General features: G+C 38.2%; 1 protein-coding gene across 1 annotated transcript in view; it reads right to left on the bottom strand.

Moving 5' to 3' along the window:
• The window catches only part of MYO3A (myosin IIIA), a 97,859-nt gene that overhangs the window by 4,641 nt on the left and 74,158 nt on the right, over nt 1-19,060 (bottom strand). The window contains exons 26-33 of the mRNA XM_090142985.1: nt 16,900-17,105; nt 14,788-14,899; nt 13,914-14,076; nt 13,171-13,257; nt 10,298-10,421; nt 8,626-9,601; nt 7,841-7,979; nt 1,674-1,783 (exon numbers count right to left, since the gene is read on the bottom strand). Coding sequence (XP_089999111.1) covers nt 1,674-1,783; nt 7,841-7,979; nt 8,626-9,601; nt 10,298-10,421; nt 13,171-13,257; nt 13,914-14,076; nt 14,788-14,899; nt 16,900-17,105 — 1,917 coding nt within the window. The remainder of the gene's footprint in view (nt 1-1,673; nt 1,784-7,840; nt 7,980-8,625; nt 9,602-10,297; nt 10,422-13,170; nt 13,258-13,913; nt 14,077-14,787; nt 14,900-16,899; nt 17,106-19,060) is intronic.

The following is a 19,060-nucleotide window of genomic DNA, read 5'->3' as shown; positions in this document are numbered from 1 at the left end:
AATGGCCTACCATCAGGCTTCACTTAATCTTGATATGCAAGATGAGTCAGAATGGAACTTGTCTCACATCTGTAGTGTGAAGTGAGAGAAAGACCTGCTTTTGTAGGAGGGACCATAAGGCAAAGGAAATTAAAAAAAAACCCATGTTCTCATACTGTGTGCTTTAACTTTCAGGCAATCTGGGCTTGATAATCATTACCCTGTGAAGAGCTGTTGGTCATGGAGATTTTTTGTAAGGCAAAAAAGCCATGAAAGATGGGAAAGCTGACTGCCTTCTGGTATCTCAAATCAGAGCTCAGTGACTTGTCCAGTGTCCAAGAACAGAAGAAGAGGTATGTTCACTTCCTAAGCTTCAGCACAAATTGATAGTGAATCTTTACCTCACCAGCAAATTTTAAAGTTCTAAAGGAAAGACAGACTTCCCTTTTTTACAATTTCTTGAAAAACACAATTAATTGAAAGCAATATTATTTAATATATTGGAAAATTGCTGCTGAAAACTTGTTTAAAAAGTCCCCAGCATCACTGCAGTTTTTGTTTGCACTGATGTGATGCCATTTTTCTGATACAGAGTTGGCCGCATAACAGATTTGTTTTCATAAAATAAAATGTTCCTGCCTGTATTGCCTCAGCTTTCTAAATAGGCATTTGCTTTAGAATTATACTGAATTATACTTCTCAGACATTTTACAATACAAAATACAGTGTCATGTCTTTCATTTCAGTCCTTTATCTTACCAATCTTGTTTTCACAAAACACATCTTATTCTTACATACCAATTTATTTTTAAGAATATCATTTCGTTTTAGAATGCCATTGTTTCAAAGCTGTGTTATTTACAAGCCCCCATAATAAACCATAGCTGTATTTGTCTTTTTTGGCATGCCAGACACAAGTCTCCCTGCAGGCCCCTGTGACACCTTCTGTTGAAAGGAGAAGCAATTGCTACGGTTATTTTATTAGCTGGGCTCTCACCGGCTGCTAAAATAGGTCACTAACATACAGGCACCTCGAGCAAATGAGTTTAATTGCTTTTCTGTTGGAACTGCTTTCTGAGCTGCTTTCACGTTTTCTCTTTTTGCTTACTTTCTTGCTTCCCCCCCATATATTAAGGGCACCAAAGTCAAGAATGGAAAGCAGACCTTGGTATCTGAACTTGGACCAAAGGCTATATATAGAGACACTCAAATCCATTAGTCTCTTGAGCTGTTTGTATTTGCCAATTCCTTCATAATCACAATCTGACACATTTGTAAAGGAAGTTACAGTGTGCATACTAATACAGCCTATTTTAATATTTGCTCTCTCTGCAAGATCAAGCACTAATTTAGATGCTCAAAATAGCTCTCTGAATGAACCTGCTTTTCCCCATGACTTATAAAGAATCCACAGAGAGCAGGCACTTATTTTATATATTGAAAGTGCAAGTGCTGCTTATGCATATTATGAATGTAGATATGTTCAGGTACAAAAGTAAATATTGGCCCAATTTAGGGCTCCAAGCAGAGTAACTGCACCTTACTAATTTCAAATCTGGTTTGAGATTTGACGTTTCAGCAGGACACAGCTCTCATGCTGCATCAGAAATGAACACAAGTATTAGGCAATTAAAAAGTATTTTTAAGTGGGAATTATCTGGCAGTTTAAGCCCACAATAGCTTGCTAAACTCACGTGTATTAGAGTGTAGTAGGTGGAGTCTTCAGGGTTATTTAATGTCTTGGGCTTCCGCGGCCTCCTTGGGGGTCTTTGCAGTGGGCGAGTGTCTTCTACTTTGGCTGCAACTGTGAAAAAACAGAAAATAGCAAAGCTTATTTCTTCATAGAATGGGAGGCTTCTATAAAAAGAGGAGGATTTCACCAGAGAGTAAAAAAAAAGTCCATGTAGCCACTTTTACCACTTGCAGTCACTCAAGAATGCAGCTGTTTGGGGCAATTCCGCAAACAGACTGGAAAGGAGAATGAGTTTACTCATTTGAGCTCTGATGGCCCACACAGACACACGCCATGTAGTGAAGGTCACTCTGGAGCATCCCAGCAGTCTGCCTGGCATACGTTTCTCCTTAGTAGGGCTGGTGCTGCTCATTGAGAGAGAGGCTCTAGGGGGCAGCATTTGTTGGAATGCCACCAACTCATGACAGGGAGCTGGGCAGGGTTGTGATATTAATCACTGAGGTGCCAAACATGAGAAACAGCATTAAATCTCTTCCCTCTCTGATTCAAAGGCTGGTCCTCTATGCTATCATGGTGTAGGTTTTTCACAGGGTCTCCTGCTGAGGCTGTTCTGTGTCAAGTCAAAAGACGTACCACTGGGCAACACAGTGTGACAATGCCCACTGCACCCACTGAAATCTAGTCTACATTCTCTAGTTTACTCAACTTGTGGTCTCTGCTTTTGCAGAAATCTTCTACAGACATGGAAAGAATGTTTTCATTCTAAAGGAAATAAAACCAAGAGTTTACACAAAATGGAAACTGCTGTCCAGTGGTTGTCTCCCGGCTCCAGGGTGGATGCTGACTCATGGGCTGCATGAGAGTCCCTGAAAGAAACCATCTCTGCACACGTAATTGAAGATAGTGAGGGTGGAATAAATAGCTAGCTGTCAATGAGCTAATGAAATGCATTCTGCTCATCTACTGCTTCATATGAAGCAACTCTGACTCCATAACCCAGATGTGCTAATTACACATGATTGCATCTCAGAAGGAAGAACATATTTTGTTCTCTAATGGCCACCAGAAACTCTTTAACACTGTTAAAACGAAACCTCTCCCCTGTACATGAGACATCTTTTTAATTAAGGAGAAAGCACGATCATTTCAAATGAGAAATGGTCAGTAATACATCATTGTTGACTCCTGCAAAATTAGCTGTGTAAGTTTTTTGTTAGGTATGATAAATAAAGGCTTGTAAAGGTCATGGATATACAGAGGAGCCAGAGTGAATAATGTTCATTTAAATTGTAGTGGGATAATGATTACATTCATTGTCTTAGTTTCTTATCTGAAATGCAGACGGCTTCTCACGTCATGAATGAAACAAGTACCTTTTAACATTTTGCAATGTAAGAGAACAATGGTGTTTTTCTAAGTCAAGGTACAGATAATTCCTATGAAACAATGAGATTCAGATGGAAGAAATTCATTTCACTAACCTGTATGAAATATAAATTACATTCTTTTATTTGAAATGGTATGGAAGGCCTGACTGTGCTCCACATGGGCTGTTGTTACTCTGCTACATTTCACATGGGCCTCCTGGAGTTATCTGAGTTTCCCTTTGGCACAGTAGAAGAAAACCTTCGCTATTGTATTCTTAAACCCAACAGGAGCCTAACTGGAAACAAAAGCCCTATCCCTTAAAATTCTGCGTAATTCAAAACAAACACAAAACTGCTTGTGTGTAGGACAAAAACTGAGTCAAAGATCCTGACTGCATGAAAATCTGGAAAAAGAACATGGAATCAAACTGTGGGCTCTAAGAAAATCTCAAGGAAAGTACTTCATAATACTTAATTTTTTTTAAAATTCGTAACAGTGTATGCTGTTACATCATTGAATTCATCACTGTTTTGCATATTAGAGCATTCCCTTATTCTATATTACAATTATTCCAACTGGAAATAGTTGTATGTTTCTCATTTATTTGTTCTGCAAAGAAGACTCCTCTTACATTCAAAAAATCATTTTGACAATGGGGTTTTAGTAAAAAACAGCTTTTTATCTTGTCCTGTGCACTTTGCATATCTATGAGCTATTCAGAAGAACTAAGGGGACAGAAGAATTATCCTGAGCAGCCAGTCTTCTCAGCTTGGACATCAACCGTTCCTTTATAAAATTACACAGAGAACAGAAAACGTCATTCTGAGTTTTGCCTTCAAATTACACAGTGGGTAAAAGAAGCTTGATTTGTGTGTTTGTTGCTACTGAAACACAGCTGATGTAGTGGTAGTTAGTTGTAGTATTGGACAACTCATTGCACAGGGGAAGGTTTGCTTTTTGCTGCTACTTCCAGAAATCATTTACTCAGTCAAGTTAAAGGTGGAAGACAAATTAAATATCTAAGCTTGATAAATGGTCAGTTTGATGTGCTTGTTTTCCAGATGGTCTATACCTTTCTGCAGCAGGCAATGGAGCAGAACAGAGTAAAATCATTCACTTATTAACAGGCAAAATATGTTGCTTTGTTACATAGAAAAGCTTTCTTTCAGAGCACTACAGTAAAATATCTTATTGCCTTTTCTATTTAGAACTTCAAATATCTGCCGGAAGATCTGGTCCTGTGTTTTTGATCTGAAAGGGAAAACCATGTTTCTACCTAATGAAATTTTAAACATGCATACCACAAAAATGATAAAAGTCCATTCAAAGAATCATACAATTATTAAGGTTGGAAAAGACCATTATTATCACCTAGTCCAACCATCACCACCATGCCCACTAACTGTATCCCTCAGTATCCACATGTTTCTTGAACACCTATAGGGATGGTGACTCCACCACCTCTCTGGGCAGCCTGTGCCAATGCCCAACCACGCTTTCAAAGAAGAAAATTTTCCTAAATTTCCACAGGGCAGTTAGTCTGTGCTCTGTGGTTGCACAGACACAAACAGGTGCTGTCAGTGCTGCTGCACGGTCACGTGCCTTAGTGCAATGCACAGGAGAAATTAGAAACAAAAACATTTGAAAATTCACTGACATTGGTTTTTAAGATTTTACCAACAGGAAGACAGGTCAAACAAGTTTAAAAGCTGAAAGATTTCCTTCAAACTACAGAAAATTTGGAAAGCAGTGTCTATTTGAAACATTCAAGAACAGAAAAGAAATGTTTGAATAAAGATGAGTAAGTATCACCTGCCCTTTAAGTTGAACTTTCTGCACATCCTGACATACAGTGATAACCTTGGAAGACAACAATCTAGAGGAATCTACATCTAAGGATGTTAATGCAAATTAACATCTGTCTTACAACGGATCATATACTGAGTACTGAAGAAACAGAGAGTCTACAGCTGTGATAAGCATCTGAGCAATGAAAGGTCTTTATTTATTAGGTAACCTGGAGAAACAGTTAAACCTGCTGCATGTCACTGAGGTGACATGGTACTTGTTTTATTCAGCACTGCTCCACATCTTATGCCGATGGGAAGGATAAAGCCAGCCCCAGAATAAAGCAGGAAAAAAAAACAGGCAGGAGATTCAGTAATTGTCTGGGTTTTGCTGAGGAGAGTGGAAGTAACCAGAAAAATGCAGGTATAGTAACTGGAACTACAGAATATGATAATAATAAATTAGCAGCTATTGACCTTCCTCTTCCCTGCAAAGGCTGCCCAGGAAATCTGTGTAAGTAGTGCTTCAGCAGCAGGGGGTTCCGGGTGAAGACCCCACCTGTCTCACTGCTTTGTGGAGCTGAATGGGTTCTTGGCTGTTCTGAAGTGCTTTGTACCATGAGAATTTCAGTCTAAATATAGAAAATCCTCTTCCGGAGAATTTGTACTTGCAATGTCATTTAATACTTAGAAGGATGAGCACTGTTATTCATCTGGTGGGAAAAAAAATAATTGTTCCTATCACGATCACTTTTCCTTCCTTCAGTTTTTAACCACAAAAACTACACTGTGGCCTACTACATTTGTGCATCTGTTCTAACCCTGAATGACCCCAACGCTCACCAGGAGTCCAAAGGGGCAGTCCTGGGATGCAGCCATTTTGTTTAGCTGAACATATTCAGTAAGCAGACACAACTCAGTCAGTGATTTGAGCCACAGGGAATATTGCTTATTCCAGGAACCTTGTACAGCGTGCCTTATGCATTTTTATAAATACTAATAAATTCACTTGTGAACAACTTAACCTTGTAGATTTAATATTCATTAAAACTTTTGGCTTTAATGTTCTTTAAACTGCAGATTTACATTTTTATTAAAATAAACAGCTTTGAAAATCTGAACACTTGTCACAGTTCGCCATCCAGCTTTCCCACAGTTCCTCCCCTTCTGTGGACAGCAATATAATAGGATATTTTATCAGAGGAATGGGTAAATTCTCAGATGGATAAAGGCCACCTATCCACTGATGAAGGCAGACAAGCATTGCTATCTGTCATAAAGCCATAAAATACACATCTCATGTTACAGTTGTAAAATGACATAAGAAACTAATGAAGCTGAAGAAGGTGTATAAATAAGTGCAAACCACCAGAGTAATAAGATATAGACATGATCTGAAGAACAGCTGAAGCTCAACAAACTCTGCTGTAGGGCAGGAAAACAAAAATGGCCCAAGAGGGAAACCTGAAGTAAAAACTTATCTTGTAAATGTGTGTGTATAAATCATACTGAAACACAATGCAGGGAAAAAAACAAAAAGCTCCTCCCTATTTAAAATACAGTGCATCACTCATGTCTTCCTGCCTCAGGCATGGCAGTCTGCAGCACAACACCTCAAGTCTTTATTTTACACAGTTGCCTAACTCACAGCTTACAGTGTTCAAGGGCAAGGTTGGAGTTCAGTTGCAGCTTTGTAGTCGAATAGCACCCACTGTTCCATTCTAAATGCATCTACCTTTGAAAAGAGTAACACTGTCCAAAGATAGACTATGAGTATCATTGCTGACATTTTTTGCAAAAGACAATTAGACATTATTAACAAGCATTTAATTTTTGCACCTGTAAATTAAAGAGAAAGTGAAAATAGGGGCCCTGTGTCTAATCCAAATTTTTTTAAATACCATGCCTAGTGCACAAAAGAATAAAGTGTTGTCATGTCATACATTTATTGGGAGAAAAAAAATGAAGAAAATAAATCCTTCTTTTGTTAAGATCACATAACATCATTTTGTAAAAAATTATTTTTCTTTCTTTTCATCAAAATGAGGCCAAAGTCCTGGTTTCTTATGCAACTCAACACTATTTTCACTGTTGACTTACAAAGTGGTTCAAAGAAATGTGTGACACTCTTTACATCTGTGTTAAAAGGATACAAGCAGCACTTTCATGCACTTCATCATTGGGAAAATGCTGTATTATGACACTGCAAGTGTATAGAATAGTGACATGTTCCAAGATAAAGTGAAGTTAAGTGGCTGACTGGTAAACACTTGAAGTGGGATTGCATTCACAGGTGATAAACTCTGGCATTCTTTTGTCTCCTGTAGAGCTACTTAAATTTATAGCAATGCTTAGGGAGGACTTTGTACTACTCTGCTGCTGATACAGTTTTATCCTATTCACTTGTTGAATTCATGAGACCTTTAGCTGGTCAAACAGCTGCCATTGTCTTGGTTGTATTTCGGGAACTCCACTGCCCAAATGGAACATAAGTAACTTTGGAGTGTGTTTTCAAAGGTAATGTACTCTTAACTACAAAAGTTAAAAGAATGCTAACTACTAATAAGAATTTACTTATAATTTTAAAGTCATCCCCATCAACATTGGGAGGAATTAGAATTTTTGATAGACTCAATTGCACTTCTGGGTAGCTTAAAATTTTACTCAGCAAAAATGCCTGAGTTTGGTAAAACATTTGACATAATACCTAATATAGTCTCAGATTTTACCCATTGCATACCCTGCTGAGCAACAATGAGTAAAAAAGAACCAATGTGGAATTTTTGCAAAATAAATGTATCTCTAGAGATGCTGTGACTAGGTCTCACAAGGATTCATTCACCAATTTTAACAAACACTGAAACAAAATACCAAGAAAATGGTAAATGTGTAAATCTCTACCAGGCTTGGATATTTCTTTGGAAAATGCCATTGGGAACATGAATAGGAGTTGTTTCTTGACAGTCCTGTTGACAAAAGAAAAATTCTTCCTAACTGTAATGTTCAACATTACCTGACTGACAAACATGAGAAGAATGTTGGTTGTTAGTTTGCTTATCTTTGGACATCATCACAGGTCTCAGCTGATGTGACAGTATCATTTCATTCAATTTTTGCTGCAATGCTAAGTAGTCTTCAGATAATTTTGATATCTGAAAAATATAATACAATTTCTCAATGTTATATAGATATATATGTTCCAGGATAACAAAGGATAAAATGGTGGACTGGAGAATAAATTTAAAACATACTGCTCCAGCTGCTACAGTGCAGGTCCCTACTACGCTCAACCTCTCAGTTCTCTCCTTAAAAAACAATCAACTCAACAAAGAAAAGTGTAGGAAATCCCGCACTGCAGCCCAGTCCTGCAGCTACTTGATACTGGTTCACTCAGGTGAGCAGGAGCTGTTTTGGTGACACTGGGATGCAAGACAGCTTCTGCAACAGGTACACTTTTCTGAACATGTTTAAGTTCATGGCACTGACACAACAACTTGCATTTTTGTTTAGAGACATTAAGGCCTTGCCTGGTCAATGTACATTTCAAAGTCAGAGCTTCTGCATTTGGGTTAATACCGACATAATTTTTTCCCCAGTTTTCTAACTTCATTTTCCCCTTCTTTCCGAAAAAGGGTATTTCTCTTGCAGCCCCAAATATGCATTTCTTTGCAATGCTCATTAAAATAACATCAGTCTCAGCTGAGAGAATGAAGACCTGGTTCTACTGAAGCCAGTAAAATGACTGCCATTCTGTCATTGCTCAGCATGTTACATATATTTCATTTATAAGCTTCTTACCTGCCGTGAAAAGGCCGCCAAATCACAAGTCTCTTTTTCAGATCCTCCCTTCTGTGTCTTAGAGCCCTCAGCCTCTGTCACAGTGCTTTCCTTATTTTTTTTTGTTTGGAGATCTTTATTTTGAATGTGTACTGCTTCTGTTGACTCCTTTGCAGTGTTCTCTTGACTTTTGCAAGGTAATTTTCCTTCTTTTCTGAGTTGTCCTCTCCTTTTGTAACCCCGGTAATTGCTCTGAATAACCACTGCTGCTTTCTCTTTGTCCTCTAAACTTTGTTTTTCTGCTTCAACTTGCTTCCGTGAACCTCTTAGAGACTCTTTTCTTACAATTCCTTTACATCCTCTAGGTATCATTTCTTGTTTCAGATGGTTTCTTTCCACATCCTTGTTGGTCTCAGGCTGGACCACGGCAGATTCTTGATTTTGCCCATCTGCACTGTGTGTGTCTTGGTTAGCTTGCTCCTGCTGGGGACCAGGTTCAGCTGTGATTTTGACAGAAGCTTTGCTGGATGATTCTTTCAAGGATGCCTGTTCTTCACCTTCATCAGAATGCTCTACTGCAGGCCTCTGCTTCACAGAAGCTCTCTCTTCTTTAGCAGATATTACCTTTTGCTCCTGTACATTTCCTATGTCACCATTCCCAGTGTGCTCATTATCATTAACAGCATCACCTTCTCCTTGAGTCTCCTCATTCTCTGCTTCTTCCAGTGTAACATCTTCAGCTGGCTGCAGCTGTGCTTCAAGATATTCCACAACAGATAATTCTTCCTCTGCTATTTTTTTGCGTTCTTCCTTTATTTTTTTACGGGCTCTGTAGCCCCTGTAATTGCTTTGAACAACGATAGCTGCTTCTTCTTCTGTTTTAGGAAGGGCACTCTTCACTCCAGCTGTACATTCCTCATTTTCTTGAAGTTCTTTGTCCTTCTCCTTTTCACTAGAGGATGCTGCATTCTCAGTTTCTTTCTTTCTAAGAGATTCCCTAAATGGAGTAGGGTTTGGGGGGAAAATTACAGTTGAAGGAGATGAAAGATAATGACAGCTTTACAATTCCCTTTTTTGAACTACCATCGTGTAGCAAATGGCAATTTGATAGATTGTAACATGGTGAAAATTCAGTGCATATAACTAGAATTAGGGCCACAGTGTTCCTGCCCATTATCTCCCAAGAAAGACTGTGGACTCCTTTGCAGCTGCTCTCTACCTCTCTGGACCACAGTTGCTGAAATGCTGTCACTGAAAGCAAGGCTGTGATGCCAAGTGCTCCACTTCAGACTGGGACTACCACCATGTTGCAGGGATGTTTACAATGTGATTCACCTCCCCTTACTTTCTGTTGTCTGATGTGAGCAAGTCATCTAGGTTCCTGCTTGTCATCTCCTATGCTTATCAGACATTGACTTAAGAAGAGAGCAGTTCCTCACAGATGCCTACTTCTTGCTCTTCTCTGAATATTTTCTTGCAATGAGCCCATTCCAAAAAGAGATTCACTTACAGGTTGTATTAACATTATAGTATCTCCTGGGCGTGAAAATACAAGAAAATTGCCTATGGACATTAAAATAACTCTAAGTGAATATACATTACTACATATATATCTAGAATAATTTGTTTCACTACATCACATGCAGTTACTGAAAAGGGACACAGTGACATAAGAGACAGAAAATATTACTACCTCCTCCTTTTGAAGCTCTTCCTCTCCTTATATCCCCTGTAGTGAGATTGAATTGTTGTTGCTGCTTTGATCCTTGTCTCAGTTAATTCTTTTCTCTTCTTCCTGAGTAAGTATCCTCTGGCAACTGATAGTAAATTGTAATATAAACAACCTTAGGCAACAAACAGTGGATACCCCCAAAATTCCAGACACACGGTAACAGTATTCAAGAATTAAACCAACAGTAAAAGGGAGAAATAGGGAAACACAGACTGGGGTGGTAATTCTGGTTATGTTCAGCTGAAATTACTCTTTTTCAGAAAAATTATTGAGATTTCAGAAAGCTGCAGCTGTTCTATGTGAAGATACAACTAAGGTCTTTCTCAATATTTTGCTGGACTAAAGAAAATAAAGGAAGACATAGAAAGAAACAGTGCTGCTGAAGTGCCTCCAGAACCCTGTGCTCTATGCTTCATGTACCTGCTTTGCCTACTTCAAGCAATTGATGTGACTCAAGGTCCCTCATTTCTCAGCAAAATGCCTGACTATCGCACTATAGAGAATACCAGCCTCTCTTTTGGTACAGACGTGGAACTTCAATTCCTTAGGTAACCATTCACTTGATCAGAGAAAAATCTGAAAATGTTATAGCTCAGCAGTAAGAGTAGACATAACTCATAATCCTTTTGCTCAGTACTTTGTGAGAGGTGCAAGTGCAAGAGTCTCTGACATGCAGGCACCCTCACCATTATGCCAGCTGGTAGTTTAAGGGCTGGGATTCAACTCCAGGAGAAGGTGACTAAAGTGAGGTGTGCATATGAATGTGTTTACAATTTTGCTTAGTCTCCAAGCTCTCATTAAAGTCAATGCCTAGTCACTGGAGGCTTGATGCACTTGCTGGCATATGGCTATTGAGTGCCATCTGAAGTGCTTCAGGATGCCCAAGGCATCCACATGGAGCTGGCATAAAGAACAAGACAGATGGGGCTTTCTGGGAAGAGAAAAATGGGCATGCCACATGAATTAAAGCTAGAGGCCAGAAGGGCTAACCTGAGACATCTCCAATCTCTACCAAAGCATTTGGTGGTTTAGAAAAAAATGAATCAAAATGTAGGTTCTGCTGATTATGAGGAATTTAGGAATCCAGTCACTTTTAGGGTTCTACACTGAGGTGTCACATTTAGAAACCGTATCCCACTTGGGGTGTTGCTTCAAAAATTCCTGAACTTGCAAATCATTTCCCAATGGAAACTGCCACACTCTCCGCAGCACTGTGATTTGGGCAGGCCTGCAGTTTCATGGGTTCAGCACAAATCTGCTAATCCCTGGCAAAAAAAGAACAAGATAGTGTTTTATCCAAATGTTTCCATTGCACTCCACCTCTAAATGCAGCATCAAGACTGCAGTGATAGAGGATTCAGGTGATTTAACCATCCTGAGGAGCTGGTGGAAATGGGAGCACTTACTCCAGCTCAGCTGAGTGTTTTGCACTACAAGGAAAGGTCAGGCTCATTTAAGAATGGAAAAGGAGAATAGCATGTTCATAAAACACTAGGTTTTGTTTTTCTTTTCTTTAGCGTTCCCTCCTCACAATTTAGACTATCTTGGGCTCCTCTAGAAGCCATGGATCATTGTAAGAAGCACTGTATGAAAGGGACATAAATTACTTTCTGATAACTCGATATAAGTTAAAGGAATCAAAATACTTACTGGAAATGGCACAATTGGGTTTCACACTGCTACCTGACAAGGCTATTGAAAAGTGCAAATTATAAAGCACTTTGTATACTTCCTCAGTTTCTCAGACTTACTGAGCAAATTTTTATTCTATTTCTATACAAAAAAAAGTCAATAGAAGATATTTTAAAATATATCAAGTAACACTGTCAGTGGACATGCCACATAAGCCAAGTATGCTCTATTTAGACTTATGAATGTCTGACCTTTGAAGTTGGCTGAAACCTTTCTTTTGAGACAGTAGCTATCTCAACACTGTTTTCAAACCAGAAGAGGAGTTATGTATTGCTTTAAGAATAAATGGGAAAAAATTATTGTGAGAGGTAACATCAGCTCAGTGCCATTAACAGATGCATCTGACAATGACTAAAACCAATACTAATGTTGGTACATACTCATGAAGCAATACTGGAGATAATTTAGATCAGGATAGCTCGCTTACTGGCAGCATTAGCTTATATTTGGGGTTACCACCTTTGTAATTACTGAAGGTGCACTGCAGATTTGAGCCAATTTTTTTCAGACCTGTACCTCTTTAGTTGTACAGTCACTCATTTCAGAGCTGCCTAGACTACATCTCGCTTTAGGATGTCTCTGCAGGGACAGGAGAGAAAGAAATATAGGAAGGGAAAAAGGATGTCATATAGCATACAACTAGGTGCAAGGTGATAACTGCTGCTGAAGAGAAACTATTTGGCTAGCTCAGACTGAGCCCTAGCAAAAAAAAGTCAGACATGAATGAAAGTACAGGTTGTCATCTTCTCAAATGTAACAACTATTAGTGATACGTAACAAAACCTATTCCTAGCAGAACAGCATGAACACATACATTACATGCAGATCATGTCATATGGGGTTTCAGAAGCACCAGCTGCAATAATTAGATGTATCAGACTGGGAGTGAAAAGTCTTGCTTATGGCGTTTTGCCAGCCCACTTCATAGCTGTAGAACATGACTCTATGCTGCTTTGAGGTACCAGTAGTGGAATACATCAATCTGTTTCAACCTTTGCATATAGCTATATGATGGATAAATTATATCTCAGAAAGTGTAAATGAGCATAGTCAGTAGTGTGCATAGGTCAGAGCAAAGAATCTGGACCAACGTATTTTGTTTGGGTAAAACTTTAAAAACCAGGAAAGCAAACAATTCTTACTTGCTTGAAGTCTAATGATATATTTTTCAATTCTTTGATTATGTTTTGCATTCTGGTATTCTTTACGAGCAACAAAACCCCTGTAAGCTGGAAAGAGATGTGAAAAAAAGAAAGAATCCATTAGGTACACAAAAGGGTTTAAAAATAAAAAAAGTCTGGAAGGAATTACAGACCTCCATTAAAATATTTTTATAAAAATTTTGCAGGCTTTATCTTTCCAAAAACAACAAACAAGCATAAGCACTATGAACCTACATTAAAATTACATTTTCTGGTGAGTTAAGTTACTATGAATGAAATGAATACAAAACACAGGAGAATCAGAATGTACAGCAAGATGATGTATGAAATGTATTAAAAATTTCAGCTGATGTCTCCATCAACAGTGTAATTGGTCTTATTATCTGGGATGTTTAATCCATTATGTTTTTATTATTATATTACACAACCTTGACAGAGCATGCTAGAATATTATTAATAACAATATCATTTATGCAATCACATCCTTCCATTTAAAAAATTGTCTTTAAAGGTAATATTGATAAATGCAACTTCAGTAAGAAGACTGTCATAAGCTGTTCAAAAGAAATTTTTCTTCACAAGAGCAGAAATGAAGTATCAGACATTTTGTAAAATGTAACAACAGTAAAACAGTAAAATCCACATCCAGCAAGCACAGCCATCTATCGACTGCATACATGTGCTAACTTTAAGCAAATCTTCAAATGTGTTAAAGCTATTACCTGATTGTATTTTAATAGCACTTTGTTCCCTTTGTTCCTTTATCTTTTTGTATCTCCTTGAGCCCAGCCACCCTCTGACATAAGCTTGAATCAATATAATCCTATCAACCGTCTCTTTTCGCATTAAATTCAGCTGTTCCACGTGATAATATTTGAGAAATACCTTAAAAAGAGGAAGCAGACAAGCAGTATTTTTAGTTACTATGGTTTACATAAACTGGCCCTTGCAGTCCTGGTATTCACTCAATCCACTTAGCTTACAAGTTACAAGTTGGTGCCAGCAGACTTTTTACTTGCATTACCTAAAAGATCATTTTTGTTAAAGAATCTTGTTTGTTGTAATATTATTTTACCTTACTCCCCTTCAACAAAGGTGATCCAAATCTGGAACTTTCAATGTCTTCTTTCCAAGTTTAAATCTAAGGCATAGCTTATTAATTAAATTGATTTTATCAAGCATGAAGCTGATATCAGCTCCTACTGGCCAAAACCTTTTCTCCTCTCACTGTGAGTCTGGTTGCTCCAAGGAAGAAGAAGGAGCGGATCCTTACTGTCACAGTCTTAGAAATACAATACAAGCAGCATCATTGGTCACATTGGTAAGGTAGACTATGGCATCATTACAGTTGATCAGAATTTTAATGCATTACTGGGTCAGGATTTCAGCCAGATATTAAGAAACAGTTCTGCAAAATGTTTTTTGTTTGCTTTGGTTTTGTTTTAGTACCAGAAGAGACCAAGAGCAACTCCAATCAAATGAGTAAAGAGATTGAGAAAACAAACTGCCTAGTAAATTAACAATGACATACTGCAATAATGCTGCTTTGGTATATGTACTGTATATATAAAACAACAGTCAAATATGAAAGGTTACTTTAGTTTTTCCAAGAACCCAGTTGTCAAGGTGGGCTTTTTCCAAGATGGCAGCACAAGTTTCTGGGCTGACTGGAGGATCATCATTTGTTTTGTAACAGATGAGATAATACCTAAAGACAAATAGATGATTCTTTATTCCATTAACAGCAAATATATCTAAACCATTCATTTACATTAATAAAAACAGTTCTATAAAAGAAAACATAGCACTGAAAAAAAGAAGAGTACACCAAGAAAACTGCTGTGATTTATACATAGTACTGAGAAATTCAATTAAAAGCAGATGAATGACATACTGCATACCCTGGAGGGATGTTTAATTCTATACCAACACTGGGAAGCTTTAAAAAGTGTGCAGCTCAAGCAGGGTTGTGTGCCAGTTCTTTGTTGCTCTGGCTGCACTCTGTGAGTTATTTCAGTGATAAAATAAAAATATTTGTGAAGATTTCATGTCTAAATTAGTCTCCTTCATAGCTATAAATGTCATGAAGGTTTCATATCTTAATTCTTGATCTAGACCATCTACCTTTTAGAAGGCTAACATTATGTGAGGTGCATCCCAGCTCTTGTTACTTCCTTGGAAGTAACTCTGACTGGGAAAATGGCTCGGAATGCTCATGCATGAAAATTACTCATACCATACAAATTCAGCTGGCAGGTAGAAGAGTTCTTGCATGTTCCAGGACTTTTTAGAATGCCTCATTACAAAATGAATTGTACTTATCTTGTTTTTTTTTTTTTTTAATTCAGAAAAATTATATTAATATACTATGTGTGCTTCCTGACACTGCATTCTACTTTTTTTTTTTTCCTAGTTATTTAGCCTTCATATGCTAAGTATGAATTCTACCAGCTTTAGATGGAAGGTAACAATTCCCACAGAGCATAATAAAAAAAGGAGAGAATGCTTTTTCCTGCATTATCACCACCGATTCCTACACCTACTCATTTTTTTTCTTTCTTTTTGTACTATACAATGAACTGGTTTAATAACCAAAATAAATCTGACAACATTCCAGGCCTATTATAAGTCTCAAATAATAATAATTAAAAATCAGGGAGATACATGCCTGTTAAAAATCTCTTTTTACATAATGCTGTATCAGCTATGTTTGAGACCTGCACAGCCTCACTGCCATCAGGGTCACGATCTTAGGTGAGCTTCCTCATTGTGGTCACTGATTTTTTTTCCTTTACCAGGGCAGTAAAGTTTTTGATAAAAAGTAGCAACTAAAAGCCACAGCACATCTTGTTGCAGTGATGACTACTTCTTCCCACGCTGCACTCCTCCAAGACTGTAGTAGTTCCAGCAATGCTTTTTCCAGAAGCTATGCTATTAAAACATCACTTTGTCCTTCCTCTCTCTCCTTGTGCACCAGCAGCACTCCATGGCTAGCTCTCTGTTTCTAGGGCACTATTACTTTTAAGTGCTTCTGTTTGAGTGATTGTTGCTTGCTTTTTCCCAGTCTTGCTCTCCATTTCAGAAATCTAAGTTCTGATTGACGCAAATATTCAGGGTCTTTATTTGCAAATGAGGACTACAAGCTAAGTACTCAGAATTCATTTTTTTGAGGCAGTGGAAGAAGAGAGAGTTAATTATCTAATTATATAAAATTATCATTATTCATTATCCTTCTTAACAAATGGCCAATACTTAGAAATTATATTTTAAACAGAACTATGCACTTAATGAACTTCTCAGCCCTAAATGAACAGTTCCAAATTACCATCAATCCCTGCCAAAAGCACATGTTGCACAGTGCTGTATGTCAGAAGCTAGAGAAATGGAGACGATTCTCCTTCTCCAAATTCTCCACTCTAATTTGAAGCATTAAACTCTTAACCCTCAAATCCCTGAAGAAAACTTTCATATTATAAGCAAGTCAGTTTTTACCCAAATGCACAGGGAATCTGAAACAATCACCCTGAGATGCATAATCTTTCCGTACCAATCCAGAAGGGCTCACCAATCTTGTGATTTATCTATTTTGTCATCCAGTCTGCAATCATCTTTGTCTGTATTTTTTTAAACGCCATGCTAAAGTCATGCTCATCAAACTCTGAGCAGCAATGATGCAAGAGCAAAAACACTTATTCACATCAGAATTACCGTTTTATGAAGTTAGCAAAGAGTATGCGGTGCGAATAACCCTGTCTTCGAATTCTTGCTGTCTCCAGAATTCCTGTGTAACGCAGCTGAACCAGCACTTTTTCTTTATCAAATTTGTTTGCCTGCCGGTCGTTGTTCGGTTTGATGCACCGGACAAAATGAGGCTGGCCAACCACCATTTTGGATAACAAATCCATGAGAGAGTACTGAAAGAAAGTAACAAAATATCTAACACCAGGATGCTCATAAAACTTCCACGTAGTTCCAGGTGTAGCTGAAATTTTATTTCATATGATCAAGAACATGTGAAACATCATTCACATTTCAGTAAAAGGGAACTTCAACAGTAGATGAAATAAATGGCCCACCAACAATTCCAGCTTCGAAAAGATCAGCATATACTGATTGAGGGCAACACTGACCTCACACGGGTCTATCCTAGCCCATCCAGAGCATTCTCACTAGAACTGCAATAATTTATGGTACTGCCAATAACTGAACTCCTGCTTTGTTTTGGGAAGCAGCGTTATCTTTAATCGCAGTTCTAAAAATTGATCTGTTTTCCTACAAGCTCCCTGATGTAACAGCAGCTGGTGGGCTGGGTTGGCCACATTCATATCAAGCTGTACATTTAGCAGAAACAAAGCACTGTTTGCTAGAGCATAAATGAATTCTATGTACAGCTGCAGAAGAGGGAAGAGTTAAACGAGGAATATTTCTAAAGACATCCCACTCATTCTCCTGAAAGGCACAAGTACTTGACTGCACATTTTATGCCTAATGCTGAAGACAGGGAACAAATTAGTGTTTGGGGCAAGTGCATCAGGCTTGCTGTGTGCATCAGTGACTGAGCTGTTAGTGACAGTGTGGCTGTTAAAGGTGTTAAATGCCGTTAGACCTGATGGAAGGGCAGTGTCCCTGAAAGCCTCTTCCCAGCCACATCAGCTGGTCTAATATATGATAGAAACTCTCCTTGTACTTTTCTTGGAATCTTGTTAGGTAACTGCAAGATGTGTTTGTTTCTTTTTGTTTGTTTGTTTGTTTTTAGCCTATTGTCAACTATTTGAAGATTTTTATTTATCCAAAGAGAAAGTCTTAAGGATGGGAAGTGGAAGAGCAACAAGCCAGTAAATATCACCATCCCTGAATTAAACTGGAAGAAACTAAAGTCACCCCAGAAGAGGGGTTGCTTAATCTACTCTGATATAGCATGTCCTCTTTGTTGTATAGACTGATGGTGACACTACAGCTGCCCTGCCAGGAGCAAAACTTTGCGAAGGGTAAAACTAAAAACGCACAAAATCAATCCAAAGTTGCATTTTTCCCACCTCACCAGGATGCCAGGCTAGCAGAGAGGGTGCTACTTGTAGCTTCTCATGCCAACTGAGGTGAATATGGCTGTAAAAAAGGACCTTGGTTTTTATTTCGTAACATTGCCTTGTAGGAAGATCTTATTAAGACACAAATGAACAGGGTCATTCCTCAAGATTCAACCTGACTCCACAGAAGAAGGCAGACAGGATGTCATGCAGTTCAGCAGTAGGTTAGGCACATGAAACTGGTGTAGGATGTCAACAGCCATATGTTTCCTATTAAAATGTGCAACTCCATTCTGGACAAATGCTGTATAATGTAGCAAAGTGCTTAATTAGCTTTATTACTAGTGTGGCAATGGAACACAAACAAATAGGACAGGCTAATGGATATGCTTTTTTCTACTCAGCCTAGGAGGCAGATGGTTTTCTCAGTCACCCAGGGATTTCTGCTTAAGAGCAAACCATTGATGAGCTGAGTTTTCATTTGAGAGCATTAGCTAGCATGATCTGAGCAGGGATTTCCACTATAGAAAACAGTAAAAGGAAAGTGCAAATATAACAACTCATCTGTGGCTTCTGTTGCTAGATTTGTTGGTAATGCACTGAATCACAGACATGAGCTTTGAAGCAGATTCAGTACATTTTTCCATCCAGAATATTAACGTACCATCCAGCTTTGAACTACCATGATACCTTGGCTTGAATAATCCTTGGTAGACCAAAAAGCTGTGTAATTTGTGCTTACTAACAAAGAGATCCTGCTTCTTACTGTTCTCTGTCTCAGATGTAAACGAACTCTCACAGGTCATAAACATTATCAGAGCCACCTTTACATTTTTGCTGGG

This window comes from Phasianus colchicus, chromosome 6 (genome assembly GCF_987193195.1).
Source record: "Phasianus colchicus chromosome 6, bPhaCol1.hap1.1, whole genome shotgun sequence".
NCBI lineage: Eukaryota > Metazoa > Chordata > Aves > Galliformes > Phasianidae > Phasianus > Phasianus colchicus.
The sequence above is the reverse complement of the archived record's forward strand: the minus strand, read 5'-3'. Positions and strand labels throughout refer to the sequence as shown.